Source organism: Scyliorhinus canicula, chromosome 4, assembly GCF_902713615.1.
Source record: "Scyliorhinus canicula chromosome 4, sScyCan1.1, whole genome shotgun sequence".
Taxonomy (NCBI): Eukaryota; Metazoa; Chordata; class Chondrichthyes; order Carcharhiniformes; family Scyliorhinidae; genus Scyliorhinus; species Scyliorhinus canicula.
Genome location: NC_052149.1, coordinates 155,474,632 through 155,489,693, shown reverse-complemented (window position 1 = coordinate 155,489,693; position 15,062 = coordinate 155,474,632). Strand labels below are relative to the sequence as shown.

The 15,062-nt window shown below is 41.9% G+C and overlaps 1 protein-coding gene across 1 annotated transcript in view; it reads right to left on the bottom strand.

Annotated features, from left to right (window-relative positions):
- Positions 1-4,063, bottom strand: part of LOC119965105 (AT-rich interactive domain-containing protein 5B-like) — a 105,212-nt gene extending 101,149 nt beyond the window's left edge. The window contains exons 1-2 of the mRNA XM_038795404.1: positions 3,291-4,063; positions 2,758-3,027 (exon numbers count right to left, since the gene is read on the bottom strand). Coding sequence (XP_038651332.1) covers positions 2,758-3,027; positions 3,291-3,311 — 291 coding nt within the window. The 5' untranslated portion in view covers positions 3,312-4,063. The remainder of the gene's footprint in view (positions 1-2,757; positions 3,028-3,290) is intronic.
- Between the last annotated feature and the right edge of the window lie 10,999 nt (positions 4,064-15,062).

Below are 15,062 nucleotides of genomic sequence, written 5' to 3'. Positions count from 1 at the left end.
CTCATCTCACTTTGATGACATGGAGGTAGAAAGTCTCCGTCCAACCAACAATATGTATTGATAAAGTGTCATTAATTTGGAAATACATACCAAGTGCTTTACAGGGAGCAGAATAAAATAAAAGGATGCAAAAAAGGAGTTACTAGGAGGAATGACAAAAGTGTGATCAGACTTTAAGGAAAGCACTAAAGGAGCAGGAGATAGAAGGGTGTATGAGCATTCCAGATCATGAACCCTAAACAATAGAAAGCATGACGGCAAACGATAGGGCACAAAAGGAATGGGATGTATACAAAGCAAGAATCAAAAGAACAGAATACTCCGATGGATGGAGTGGTAAAGTTGTTGAGTTGCAGGAGGTTACAAAGATTGGCTGGGGTGAGGTCAAGAGAGGGGATGTAAAAATCAACTTGAGAATTTTAGAGGTTTTTGGGAATCAAGCCAAGTAGGTTCGTGACAACAAGGGTAACACGTATGTAAGACTTGACACGGAACAAGACGCAAGTAGTGGGGATGAGCTCAAGTATATGAAAAGCAAAGCAGGCCAGGAGATCTCAGCGGTACTTGAGTTTAGAGGTGGCAAAGACATGGATAAAGGTTTCGGCAGCAGATGGGTTGAGGTAGGGCTGAAGATGTGCAATGTTGCTGATTGATGTTGAAGGTTATGTTGGATAAGATGAAATAACTAAGGAAAAGCTCAAGGAGAATCAGACTGCAGAGTTCTTGCCAATTCTGTACATTCTTCTCCTGATAATCGAACTAATTCTTAATTCTTTGAACTAAAAACAGTTTGAATTGGTCAACTATTTGAACAAAGTGACAAATAGCACAAAGTAGAAATTCAATGCAAGACGATATTGATTCAGGAAAGAGACCATATCCTAAATTAAAAACAAAATTGCTAGGAGGTCTGATAGCATCTGTCAAGAGAGAGACAGAATTAACGGTTGGAATTCTCCGGCCATTCGCAGAGAATCCCGCTGGCAATGCACCACATCCGCGGGTTTCCTGGTAGTGTGGGTGGCTTCAATGGAATTCCCTTTGACAGCGATGGAGGCAGAGAATCCCACCACCAGCGAACGGCTGAGAAACACACGGCTGGCAGGCCGGAGAATCTCACCCAACGTTTCGAGTCCACATGACACAGAACTGAAGCTGGATAGAGGTGCAATGGGTTATATAGTTGGAAAGGGGGCGGAAGAGGTGGGGCAGAATAGAAGGTAATTCTAGATCTGTTGGCATACTGAAATATTGCATCCGTTGCTACATTATAACAAAAAATAGATTCTGCAAGAATATCACTGCTTTCCTCTGCGCAGTTGGTACATACTTTCTGAACATTGACAGTGACCACATGTCCTATGTGTTATCATCCCCACACAAGAAAATCCAAAAACCACTTCTCTCTTCCGAGACGTGTACAGCAGCAGGGGATCCCATCAAGATGTGAATCCAACAGCTAATTGTAATATGATATAAACACATGCTTTAGAATTAACGGTTGTCAGTAGATTCTGGTTTTGTGACTTTTTAAAAAGAAAATCCTTCCCAAAAATGCCATCATTGGAATCTATTGCTAGTGTCAACGCCTCAACAAGACAGCACTGTAATTAACGGATGTTAAAAATTCTATAGCATATTGTTTGATTTACTGTAAAACACTGAGCCAAAAAACAAAAAGTGCAGTGAGAATAAATTGAAAAATAATAAAAGGGCATTTGCATCAAAGAGGCAGTCTCTGGGAAGAAAAAAAAGTCGAACTAGTTTGTCAGGAAATGCTTGGCTTGAATCCGGAACAGTTTATTCCATTGAATCCCAAATTACAGAGTGCACAAGAAAAAACAAATGAAAAACGATATGTAAAATCATACTTTCTTCAACCGAGATGGCCTGTCTTCATGCAAATACCTTGCTGAAAGTGAAGGTTGTGGGGACCCTTCTGAATCCAACCAAACTCCCCCAGGTGCTGATTCACAAAAATATTGGCATAATGCTGCAATTCTGGCCAGAGATTCTGGGGTAAACCGATTCAGTGAAGCGGAATAATCTTTCTCGAGATGATTTACAACTATGATATTTGCTACTCATCATCAGAACTAAATCTAGACCACACTGAGGAAACAGTGGGGATCCACGCCCTTTGCAGTGAGAGGACAAACTGCAGCGAGTCTTTAATCTCTTTTATTATTTTAAATCACAGTAATACACACCAATCGTTTAAAAGCCATTTGCAGTTTTGAACTGGTGCCAATAGCATTGCTATGTGCATTGTTCAAAATATTTTCTTTTTTAAAAAGCCTACCAATTTTCAGTTGGAACATTCCTGGAAATAACTCGCTAATTTATCCGCCCAGCCACGGGGATGATGTTTTAAAAATAAAACTTCGAAGGCTTTGAAAAGTTTGGGAATTGTATTTTTTTTAAAAACTTTTGTTGCTCAACGAAAGTGACACGACGCTCTGAGCAATTCAGATCTGTAATCCCAATCGCTGGTTTAATGTTGCCAATCTGCCTGAAACTTTCTTTAGAGTGTGAAAATGTAGTGGCTGGGTTACATGCAGCGTTCGCCAGAACAGTTGGAATCATGTTTGGGCAGCGATCATCTGACCTTGAAACAACTGGAAAGTATCGAAAAGGGGGTCCGGAAGAGTCCCGGGAAGGAATGTTCATCCTGGGCTGGGAGCCTACCTCTCCTCCACAAACACACCACACACACCAGCTCTCCGAAGGGGTCAAGCAAGCTGCTGCCCTCTTTACCTGGCCGTGGTGCAGGCTCCGTCCCTGCGGGGTATCCTCGGGGCTGAAGTAGAGCCTGGTGCTGGCCAGGAGCTGCTGGTGGCTGCGATCCTCCCACAGGAGTTGCAGCTCGGCGATGCATTCGGGCTCGTGGGGCTGGCATCTGACAAAGAAGAAGTGGCCGAGCCTGGCCGTCAGCGCCTTCCCCTTGCCGGAGGAGCCAGGCTCGGACAGGCTGAAAGCCCGGTAGAAAGTGTAGGGTCCGTGGGAGCCGCAGGGAGAGCCGATCCACTGGGGAGGAGAGGGGAAGAAACAAAGAAGCGGCAAAGTCATTAATAACAGAAGTATCAAACGCAGCCAAACACATTGTATCAAACTTCACTGCATTCGCCTGCAAACAAGTAGCCAAGATAACCCCCCCACCGGCAACCTCCCAACCCTGACTTCACCCCCCGCCCCCCTGCAAGCTCTGCTCCAACTTCTTCCATCCCCCTCCCCAACTCCAAAGTTTTTTCTTAAAAGATCTCCAAACTTTTTACTATTGTTTTTTTTACCTCGATTTTCCGCGGCTCCATATCTCCTCCGGCTCTCTGCAAAGCGGCAAGGTCCTGGCAGCTACACGCCTCTCACATTTACCTCACAAACAAGGACATTACTGGAGGGAGAGACATACAGCAATAACTTCCCAACAGCAAGGAGCGAGAGAGGAAAAAAATCAAAGTCAAAGCACAGACAGACCAATAACCCATCCTCGTCAAACACCAGGCTGCAGATCATATTTTATTCTTCTTCATTCAGTTTCCTGCCAACTTTCTGCTCACCCGCATCTTCTTTGCAGGTTGGGATATTTCTTACCACCGTTATCCCCCCCTCCCCGCCTTTCATAAATCTAAACATCCCTTTATTTTTCCGCGGGGGTGGGGGAAATAAACTTTATTTCTTTTTACCCAGCTGCGAGGACGCTGTGACGTCACGGGGATATTGGAATGGGAAGGAGCTTCAGGCAGAGAGAGGCTGGGAACCTGGGATTGGGAACTCAATCTCCACAGAGAAAAACGATGGGATTTGTACATTTGGGAGTAAAGGCATGGTCGAGAGGAGTGCTAATATTGGGAATTCGATCCCTGTGGACGGTGCGGCTACAGATTTGGGATTGGGAATATCATAATCCCTACAGAGAGAGGGATATTGAGAGGGTATAGGAGATTAAGAATACACACTGCAGAGAGAGCTGCTGGAAGTCTGGGACAGAAAACAATATTCCAGTTTCATACATCATTTACGGCAGAATGGTTAGCACTGTTGCCCCACAACGCCAGGGATCTGGGTTCAATTCCAGTTTTGGGTGACTGTGAAGTTTGCATGTTCTCCCAGTGCTCTGGTTTCCTCCCACAGTCAAAAAATGTGCAGGCTAGGTGATTGGCCTGGCTAAATTGCTCCTTAGTATTTCCAATATGCTAATTATGACAATGCTGTGATTTGTGCCGGAGTGGTGCGAATCTGTAATTTCACCAGCTTTAATTAAGGAAATTCCATGTTTTCAGCAAGAGTGTGTGAATTTAAAGATAAAGTTACAATTCGTGATTTGAGATGGTCGGCAACTTCAAAGGATATCAAACAGTAGTCTTGGTTCAGCCGGTACATCGGTCCGGGGCCCGGAGAGCCAAGAAGTTTCATAGAATTTACAGTGCAGAAGGAGGCCATTCGGCCCATCGAGTCTGCACCGGCTCTTAGCAGCCTACCCAAGCCCATACCTCCACCCTATCCCCATAACCCAACCTAACACTAAGGGCAATTTGGACCCTGTGGGCAATTTAGCCTGGCCAATTCACCTAACCTGCACATCTTTGGACTGTGGGAGGAAACCGGAGCACCCGGAGGAAACCCACACACACACGGGGAGAACGTGCATACTCCACACAGACAGTGACCCAAGCCGGGATTCGAACCTGGGACCCTGGAGCTGTGAAGCATTTGTTTTTTTAAATAGTTTTTATTGGAATTTTTTACAGAAAATATAAAAATATAACAACAAGTATAGCAACAAGCAGTAATATGCAACTAACAGCCCCATAACACCCACAATTCCCCCCATACCGTAACATCACATGTATCACACTCCCCCCACCGCCCCCCCCCCCCAACAAGAGAACTTAACCAGAAATTAAAATTAAATAAATCAAATTTAAATTAAATAAAATAAGCCAACATAATCAACGTTCCCCCCCCACCCCCCACACCCCCCCCCACCCCCCACACCCCCCCCACCCCCCCACCCCACACACCCCCCCCACCCCACACCCCACCCCCACCCCACCCCCACCCCACACCCCCCCACCCACCCCACCCACCCACCCCCCCACACCCCCACCACCCCACCCCCACCCCCACCACCCCACCCCACCCCCCCCCCCACCCCACCCCCCCCCACCCCCCCCCCCCACCCCCCTAAGGTCAGCTTATAGCCCGAGAAGCCCCCAAATTCCGCCAACAGCTCCATCACCCCCGGCATTCCCCCCTCTGGGTCCGCCACATATAACAGCAGGTCGTCCGCATACAGCGATACCCGGTGCTCCTCCCCACCCCGCACCAGACCCCTCCACTTCCCTGACTCCCTCAACGCCATGGCCAGCGGTTCAATCGCCAGTGCAAAGAGCAGGGGGGCCAGGGGACACCCCTGCCTGGTGCTGTGAAGCATTTGTGCTAACCACTATGCTACCATGCTGCACTAAAAGGGGCCCGTGAATCTCTGAAGGGCCCTTAAAAATTATAATTAATTAGATAAATAAATCTCCAACTTCTTTCCTGAGATTTGTATTCTAACTTAATAAAATATAATTGTTTTTAAAAAGAGCAATACCAAATAAAAATGCAATAAAGAAACAAACAAATAATCACTCAGTGTATGAAGGAACGAAGTAGTGTTCAACGGATGTGAAAAGGAGTGGAGGGGGAGGGGTGGCTGGTTCACCCGGGTCGGACATAGTTGGAAATCCACGTTTTCAGCAAGAGTGTGTGAATTTAAAGATAAAGTTACAGTTCGTGATTTGAGATGGTCGGCAACTTGAAAGGATATCAAGCAGTACATAGGGTCGTGAGGTCACCGAAAAGGAGAAGCGGTACCTTTGACCGTGAATCAAAGATATTGAAGTGATAAGCAATGATCGGTAAACTCAAAGGGTTGCGACTTGTAACACTACACTGGTATCAAACTGGACATGTTAACTTTGGTCATGGGACCATTCTTAATGTCTTACTATAGTCGGACCAAACTTCTAAGTTTCAACAGTTGTCTTAGTTGCTTGCAGGTGTGAACACTGGACAGTGGATTGTCTCCTCTTCTGAAGCTGCATAGGCCACAGTAGTATTGACTAATGAACATAGCCTATTGAAGTGTAAGTAAGTTATTTTATATTTTTTATCAAGTAGGGGTTTATCTGGCGTTCCTTCAAGTTATTCTTGCAATCATCAATATTCATTTTTCCCAATGTGGGCTATTTTTAATTAAGTTTTGATTTCAGGAATATTACCCCTACCAGCATGGAAAAGAAAAAGCATAAATCTGGGTCACTAAAACGCAAAGAACAAAAAGAAGCAGAAAGGAAGGAATCAGCCAAGCGATGCAGGCCTATTACAGAGTTTATAATACTACAAGCACAATCCACATCACTATCCAGTTCTGCAACAAATAATCAAGAAGCAAGAAACAATGCTCATGGTGATGATGCAATGACATGCGAGTTACAAGAACAGAGAAGAGCTACTTTGAATGTAGAGACAAATACAAGTGCATCCATTACTAATCAACCCAGGCCCAATATTTCTTCTGGCTTCCTTGTTCCGGTATCTGTACTGCCTGTAGTTGCAACATCTGAACACATAGCTTCAACTAGTGACAGGGAATCAGAATATTCCTTCAAGCATAAATGACTTGGTTTCTGAAGCACATCCTGTAAATGAACCTACGCAAGAAAATGAAAGATCAATTACTGGAATCTTCCACTATCCATCACGAGCAAAGCTAAAACAGTTTTTTGCTGAACATCCACTTCAGCCACTTGATGATCTGCCATTTGATGCTCGTTTGTATGAGAGGAAAATTATGAATGACTCAGTCCCAAGAAAATGGCTAACATAACAAAGAAAATAGATGCTTATATGGTTTATACTGCTTAGCCTTTGAGTTTCCCAACACTTGTAATCCATCACCCTTTGTACGTGGCTTTAGTGACTACAGGCGTATTAGCCAGAGCTTGACTTTACATGAATCGACAACAACACATGTCAGAAATGCTCAGCAATATATCACTGTGGTTAATGATGGCACCTTAGATAAATTTTTTGCAGCATCACTAATTAAAAGGAAAGAATAAGTATTGAAGCAGAGAAGTATTGTCATGTAAGTATGGTCAGGAAAATCCAATGCAGCAACAACTATATTTGTACGTTTTGATGATGCCGCTGCCAGTACTTTCGTAAATCTATTGACATGCTTATCAATGATACAAGATTCAGAAAAGTTTGATGCAAAAACAAAACATGAAGCAAATGTTTTACTTCAAAGTCTTCTAAAGTTTGAAACCATATTGACAGCATTTACTTACTTGTATATATTTGAAACTACAACCCCGTTATCAAGTTATCTACAGACAAGTGGTTTAGATATGTTTACTGCATGGAGTTTGGTAGATTCAGCTACAACAAAGTTGAAGGAACAGACAGGAACATTTGATAACGTTCACAGCAAGGCTTTGGAATTTGTAAATAAATGTAATGACAGGATTTCACAGATGAATATTGATGAAAATCAAACATTGGAAATTGATGCGTTGGAAACAGCATTGCCAGTTAAGAGGCAGAGGAAGAAGAAAAGAATGGCAGATGAGCTTATTGATGGTGAAAGAAATTCCTCAGATTCTCTAGCTGATTTTCGAGTAAATGCCTTAACCTAATAATGGATCGCATTGTCCAGTCACTAGAATCACGCGTTGTACAACACAAACAGTTGTATAAAGATTTGTCCTGCTTGGACCCAGCAAAGTTTACAACTATTGCAGAGAAGGGCCTTGAAGATGAAGCATTGGAAGGTATTATTAAGCTGTTTCCACAAATCAGCAAAGATCAAGTAATATTGGAATTGTTTTCTTTTGCTTCAAACTTTGATGTATTAAAGCTATTGCTTAATGATGGTGAGAATATGGATTCCAGTTGCAACAATTGTAAAATTTGCAGCACTTGCCCATCGTGTGTACTAAAAATTCTGGCATCCAACAGACTTCATGACAAGGCATATGGATAACCTTTATGAACTTTATAAAGTCATCTGCACACTATCAGTGACTCAAGTCTAATGTGAGAGGACATTTTCAAAGCTAAAGATCAGAAAGACAAGGTTAAGAAATTCGCTGTCTGAGGAGAATTTGGAATCATACATGTTGCTATCCATTGAAAAGGAATTGTTAGATGAATTGGATGCAGAAGCAATTATTGGCAGATTCGCACAATCATCTAGCGAACACAAACGATTGCTCTTAATATAGTGGACTGCATGCAATGCTCTATTGTGCTTTTGAACTATCTGTCAATGTGTAAATTGTGCAGTCAACTATTTAAAAATATCAACCAATTACTTTAAAAAAAATTTAAAATTAAAAATTCCATTATAACATTCTGTATTTACATTTGGTATCTACTGCCAGTAATATGTACAGTACATGTACACTGTAATTACTAAGAAATACACATTTTTTCCACAAAAATTTTAATTGTACCCTTTTTTCCATATGTATTTTTTGAAAATTTTATTTATTCATTATGAAAATTAAATGATAGCATTGTAGTTGTGGGTGTGCCCCCTTTGTCTCCTGGCAACCAATATTTTTAGACCCAGTCCGCCACTGCACAGGCCAACTAATGTTTGATATTGCCAGCAGCCAGTTGCTGGAAAGTTCCAATGTGGAACAATTCAGACATGCCATGACATCTTTCTATGGAATTTAATACCTGGAGATGTCAAGAACTACCTCAAAGGGATTTACTTGAAAACGTACTGGACATAAATTTACATTTCTATGACTTCCTCTCCAGTGGATACAGAAAGTCTGCTGGAACAATAATTGTATTAAAGATGTTTTCCTATCTCATTGAGATGGCTAATAATCCTCATTCGGGAGTTAATTGCTGTCATATTACAGAATCTACCATTCAGAGAGTTCACGGCTGGCACATTACAGAATCTGCTCACACTCTCCCCACCACCTCTCCTGACGATGAACTAAAAGCACTGCCAGTTTAGACATCAGATAAACAAACATCTCCTGAAATTATTATGGGAAAGGAGAGGTCATGTGACTGAAGTGACAATTTTGAAATCCCTTTAATACGGCATGCAAGTTGCGAAAGTGTTGATTATTCTGGAAAAGCTGCCACGTTGTGACCCTGTCCCCTACAGTTTAAACATCCAGCATGGATACAGTGAATATTCCATCGAATCGAACCTTAGGGGGAAGTGGTGGCGCATCGGTATTACTGAACTAGTAATCCAGGCACCCGGGGTCCCGAGTTCAAATCCCACCATGGCAGATGGTGCAATTTGAATTTAATAAAAATCTGGAATTGAAAGTCTAATGATAACCATGAAAGCGTGTCGTTAAAAATCCATCTGGTTTACTAATGTATTTCAGAGAAGGAAATCTGTCATCCTTACCTGGTCTGGCCTACATGTGACTCCAGACCCACAGAGATGTGGTTGACTCTTAACTGTCCCCCACTGAAATGGTCTCGCAAACCACTCAATTCAAAGGTAATTAAGGATGGGCAACAAATGCTGGCCCAGACAGTGATGCCCACATCCCAAGAATGAATAAAATAAAAACTCATCTGATGAATTAGACTAAAAATAATTTGTCTCCAGCAATTGCAGTGACATGAGCTTCAACTCCTGAAATCTAAAGGAACTTGAAAAAAAATTCTGCCAGTCAGGGACGCAGCCAGGGATTCATAAACAATGAACTCTCAATTTCTTTACCTGTCATCATTGAACTGTAATTTGGAGAAGAAAGTAACTACCTGTAGTAGATCATGTAAATCTTGCATGTTTGTCTTTGTGAGAATGAAAGTTCGAGAAGTATGGGCTTATCTTTTTAAATGCTTTGATATCTTTACCAGAGTGGGTTTTTAACTCAATAAAAATTAACCCATTTTTGTTTTGAAACCACAAGAAAGCCCATCAGGTTTGTTTCTCAGTCAGAACGTAAATGGTTAAACACAGACATCGAATAAAATTGCTTTATCCTTCTAAACTCACAACAAAGCCTGTTATAGTCAGACCTGGAGTGGTAGGACAGAGGAATCATTTGTACCCTATCTCCCCTGGGTGTAACATAATATAATTGCAATTTTGTTCACCTGCTTGCTTTATACTGAAATTATTTAAAGTAATAATTCAGCCAATGAAAAAAATTTGCGTGGGCATTCCAGGTGTTTCAGGCAGTTAAATTTGATGACAAGAAGGAAATCGTTTTGAGTCTGTGACAGCCGTGGATATGTTTCCATGGCAGCAATTAACTAACCATTTTAAATTCTGCTGCTGCCTGTTTTCATATTTCTTTGATTTTCTTTATCTCTATTTGAACTTCAAAAGGGCAGAGGGTATATTTCAGTCCAAGGTGGGGAGATCTTTACCTCTTCCTGTTTTACTGTACTAGAACCTAAATAGGTGAGTGTACACACACAGATCTTGGGGGAGACAATTCCTCAAGTGCAGGTTTGTTATGGGTTTCTTGGTCCAGGTTCAGTATTACCAGCAGGCTTGTCAGAAGCTGCATCGTGCATTCTCTTTGTGTCAAAGGAGGTGTATATTAAAAGTTCAGTTTTGCTTTTCTGCTAGTTTAACATTTGTGCTTTTAATAAACCTGTTCTATGGATTATAGTTTAAATCAAATAGTTTATAAATTGTTTATCTTATGCAGTCTGAAGACTCGGAGAATATGGTAGGGTTTTGTGTCAATCACAGTGAGCAAATTACAGTAACCAGGTTGGTCTTGACCCCCTAGTCAATACTTCAAAAGCAAACATTGGGCATGTAAGATCATGTATCATTTTATCGGTGGGAGACCTCCATAATGGGAGCGATCCTTGATGCTGAGAAGGAGAAAGCTACTTTGGTCACACTCTAAATTTGTAATGGGAACGTCAAGCTGATAATATCGTATTAGTGATATATTTGATGTTCCAACATAATTTTTCAATAATAAAGCGCTATGTATCTTTCTGGTAACAACTTTCCTCTAATCTGTTCATAAATTATTAAGAATATGTTCTGCATCCTTTCTTGAGAAAAAGCAAATTATGATAAACCATCCAATGGAATAGAAGTTAGGCAACAAACTATTTACAACAACCTATATTGTAGAGCAACCTTCACAACATCACAGGCCAGATCAGTCAGTTGAAGGCAGAGACCTACATTTTGAGGGTTTTTTGAATGTTGAGGAGAGAGAATAGTGATGTTGTGGAAGTGAATCAGAGCGCAAGAGATTAATGGTGAGAAACTTTATCTTCTATATTGGAATAAAAGGAGAGGAAAGACACCCAGTGGAACAGAGTCAGAAGGCGTGTGTTGGGATATGGGTGGTGAGTATTGCAGACATAACTTTTGAGTCAGGCCAAAACGTGATTTGGTTTTGGGAATGTACCAATATGGTCCTCAAGGGTAATTTCTTATTTCTCATCTACATCTTGCCCCTTGACAAAAAGACAATGTCAAGTTCCAAGTGTAGGCTGGTAACACCCTCAACACAATTTTTCTCATCCCTCAATTGCTCCCAGGCTACAATACTGGTTATCATCAAATCCTAGATAAATCATAATTTCCTTGAATTAACCATTGGGAAAACTAAAACCATTGTCTTCAGTCCCCATCACAAACTGCCTTCTCATGCCACTAACTCCACCCCCCTCAGGCTAAGCCAGACTGCTTGCAGCCTTGGTATCCTATTTGGACATAAGCTGAGGGTTCCAATTCCATATCCTCTAACACAAAACTCACCTACTTTCATCACCATAATATCATCGCTCTTTGCTTATCTGTTGCTGAAACCTCAATTCACAATTTGCTTACCTCAGGCTCAAATCACTGTTGCGGGCCATGCTCACATCTTTCATCTTCCATTAAAACTGCAAATATCAGAACCTTTGCCAAATCACCGTCACCCAGAATTCCCATGCTTGTTGACCTACATTGGTTTCACATCTGTGAATGCCTTGGATTTAAAATTCTCATCCATGCTTTCAAAGTCCCCCATGTCCTCAGTTCATTCTCTATAACCTCCTCCAGATCTATGACCCTCCAAAAATGCTGTATTCCTCCAACTTTGGCCTCTTACATCTCCTCCACTCCCTCTAACTTACCATTTGTTGCCTTGGCTTCAGCTACCTGAACCCTAAACTCTGGATTTCCTGCCGAAACACTCTGCCTCACTCTCCTAATTTGACGTTCCTGAAACCAACAACACCTTTTACCATGCTTTCAGTCATCCTTAATCTTTCTTTATTCAAACACTGGATGTGAGCATCTCTGGCAAGGCCAGCATTCATTATCCATCTTTTGTTCTACGCATGATTCCGACCAGTGAAAAGCATTCTCCCCGATTCCCATACATTTCAATTTTGCACGATCTCCTTGATGCCACATGTTGTATTCATGTCAAGGGCGGTCACTGTCACTTCACCTCTTGAGTTCAGCTCTCATGTCCATATTTGGACCAAGATTGTAATGAGATCTGAAGCTGAGCAGTGCCAGTGGAACCCAAAGTGGGCAGTGATGAGCGGTTTGTTGCTAAGTGCTGCTGACAGTGTCAACAACACCTTCCATCACATTGCTGATGATCAAGAGAATACTGATGGGATATTAACTGGTTGAATTTGAGTTTTTCTGCTCTACGTGGAAAGGACATATCTAGCGAAGGATGTGATTCGTTTGGAATATTTTTGCTCCAGCTGGGTTGTAAGCAGGACTCATGGCCTTTGTAGTATCCAGCGCATTCAGCTATTTCTTAATATTTTGTGGAGTCAGTCAAATTGTCTGAAGACTGGCATCTGTGATGCTGGGACCTCAGAAGGTCAAGCTGGATCATCTACTGGGCACTTCTGAGTGAAAGTGTGTGTTTTCCACTGACCATTAAAGGAGATATTTGTGGAACCTCCTCTTCCGGTTAGTTAATTGTTCACCACCATTCATGACTGAATGTGGCAGGACTGAAGAGCTTAGATCTGATCCAATGGTAGCATGATTATGTAGCTGTCTGTGTGTGTTGGTTCCACTGTTTAGTGGATGCAGTCTTGTGTTGTAGTTTTACCTAGTTGGCAGCTCATTTTTAGGTATGCCTGGTGCTGCTCCTGGCGTGCCATCCTATTCTGCTCAATAAACCAGGGTCAGCCTCCTGGCTTGATGGTAATGAGAAAGTGGGTTATGTCAGGCCGTCAGGTTACAGGTTGAGATTGAATTCAATTCTCCTGCTGTTGATGGCCCATGTTACGTTATGGATGTGCAGTTTTGAACATAAGAACTAGGAGCAGGAGTAGGCCATCTGGTCCCTCAAGCCTGCGCTGCCATTCAATGAGATCATGGCTGATCTTTTGTGGACACAGATCCACTTTCCAGCCTGAACACCGTAACCCTTAATTCTTCAAAAAACTATCTATCTTTATCTTAAAAACACTTAATGAAGGAGCCTCAACTGCTTCACTGGCCAGAGAATTCCATAGATTCACAACCCTTTGGGTGAAGACGTTCCTCCTAAGCTCAGTCCTAAATCTACTTCCCCTTATTTTGAGGCTATGCCCCCTAGTTCTGCTTTCACCCACCAGTGGAAACAACCTGCCCGCATCTATCCTATCTATTTGCTTCATAATTTTATATGTTTTTATAAGATCCCCCCACCGCATCCTTCTAAATTCCGAGTACAGTCCCAGTCTACTCAACCTTTTCTCGTAATCCAACCCCTTCAGCTCTGGGATCAACCTAGTGAATCTCCTCTGCCACCCTCCAGCGCTAGTATATCCTTTCTCAGGTAAGGAGACCAAAACTGAGCACAATACTCTAGGTGTGGCCTCACTAACACCTTATACAATTGCAGCATAACCTCCCCAGTGTTGTTGAAAACTCACCACTATTCTTAGAAATCCCCCTATACCAAAAAGGGTCGAAAACTCTAAATGGTGAACAGGGATTCTCACTCCCTGACTTCAATGCAGGCTTCGGTAGCTGCTATTCAAACTTTATTTTCAAGTTATCCCCCGGTATAAACCATACCTTCACCGAAGAATTTTACCTACTTACCCCTTAGTAGCATTGATATCCTGGGTCCTGCGTTGCTAAGTATGTAAAGTAGGCTAATAACCACTGTTTCAGGTTAAAACTTTTAAGTTATTTTATTATTATATATTTTTTCTTTTTAAAAGATGCAATCACTGTCTTTACAGAAAAGTAAAAAGATCTTGCTTCTGGATCCTTCTGGTTGGTTTAAGGGACCTTCAGGCCCACCTTGACAATCAATCTTCTTCAAATCTGGTCTTCTTTAGACGTATTCGCTGGTTAGCTCGGTTGCTATGTCCTATCTTTCCCATGTACCGAGCTGTGAGAGCTGACTCTGCTGGCTATCTCTGAGCTGACTCTGCCTCCTCTTTAAATTCTAGTCTTCCTTAGAGGTATTAGCTGTTTTAGCTCGGCTGCTATGTCTTATCTTTCCCATGACCGAGCTGACTGTAAGCTGACTCTGCTTGCTTCTCTTGTTCCTTCTCCGCTTCTCTCCTCTCTTTGAGTTCTGGTAGTTCCTGCTCTGGTCTCTGGGTTTATGTTCTCTTTCTAACAGTTATTAAGTTTTTATGACTTTATTGTAAAGTAACTTTTATTTCACTTTGATTGTAAAACGTATCTTTGATCTAAACATTCTAATACAATTAAGTATTCATTTTGACATGACCTCATCTCTCAGATTACATTGTTTCCTTTGTGATGTTCAAAGTTCCTTTGTGATATTCAAAAATGCTTTGGTTTCATTCGAGGTGTGAATTTTGGTTTGATTCCTGTCATTTCTAAGTTATTTTTTCGAATTGTGTCCCTAGCTCATAATTTTGACTTTGATTTTGGCTTAAAATTATGTTTCTCGTAGACTGATAGTCTCCAAATTTCTTTTAAATTACCTGGTGTTAGCAGAATTTCACACCTAGAATTGTCACCAAATTCAACTGAACCTCATCCTTTCCTTTCCAGCTGCTTACTAAGATAGTTAATTTCAATGAAGGTGTGAAACATTGCTTTTAGC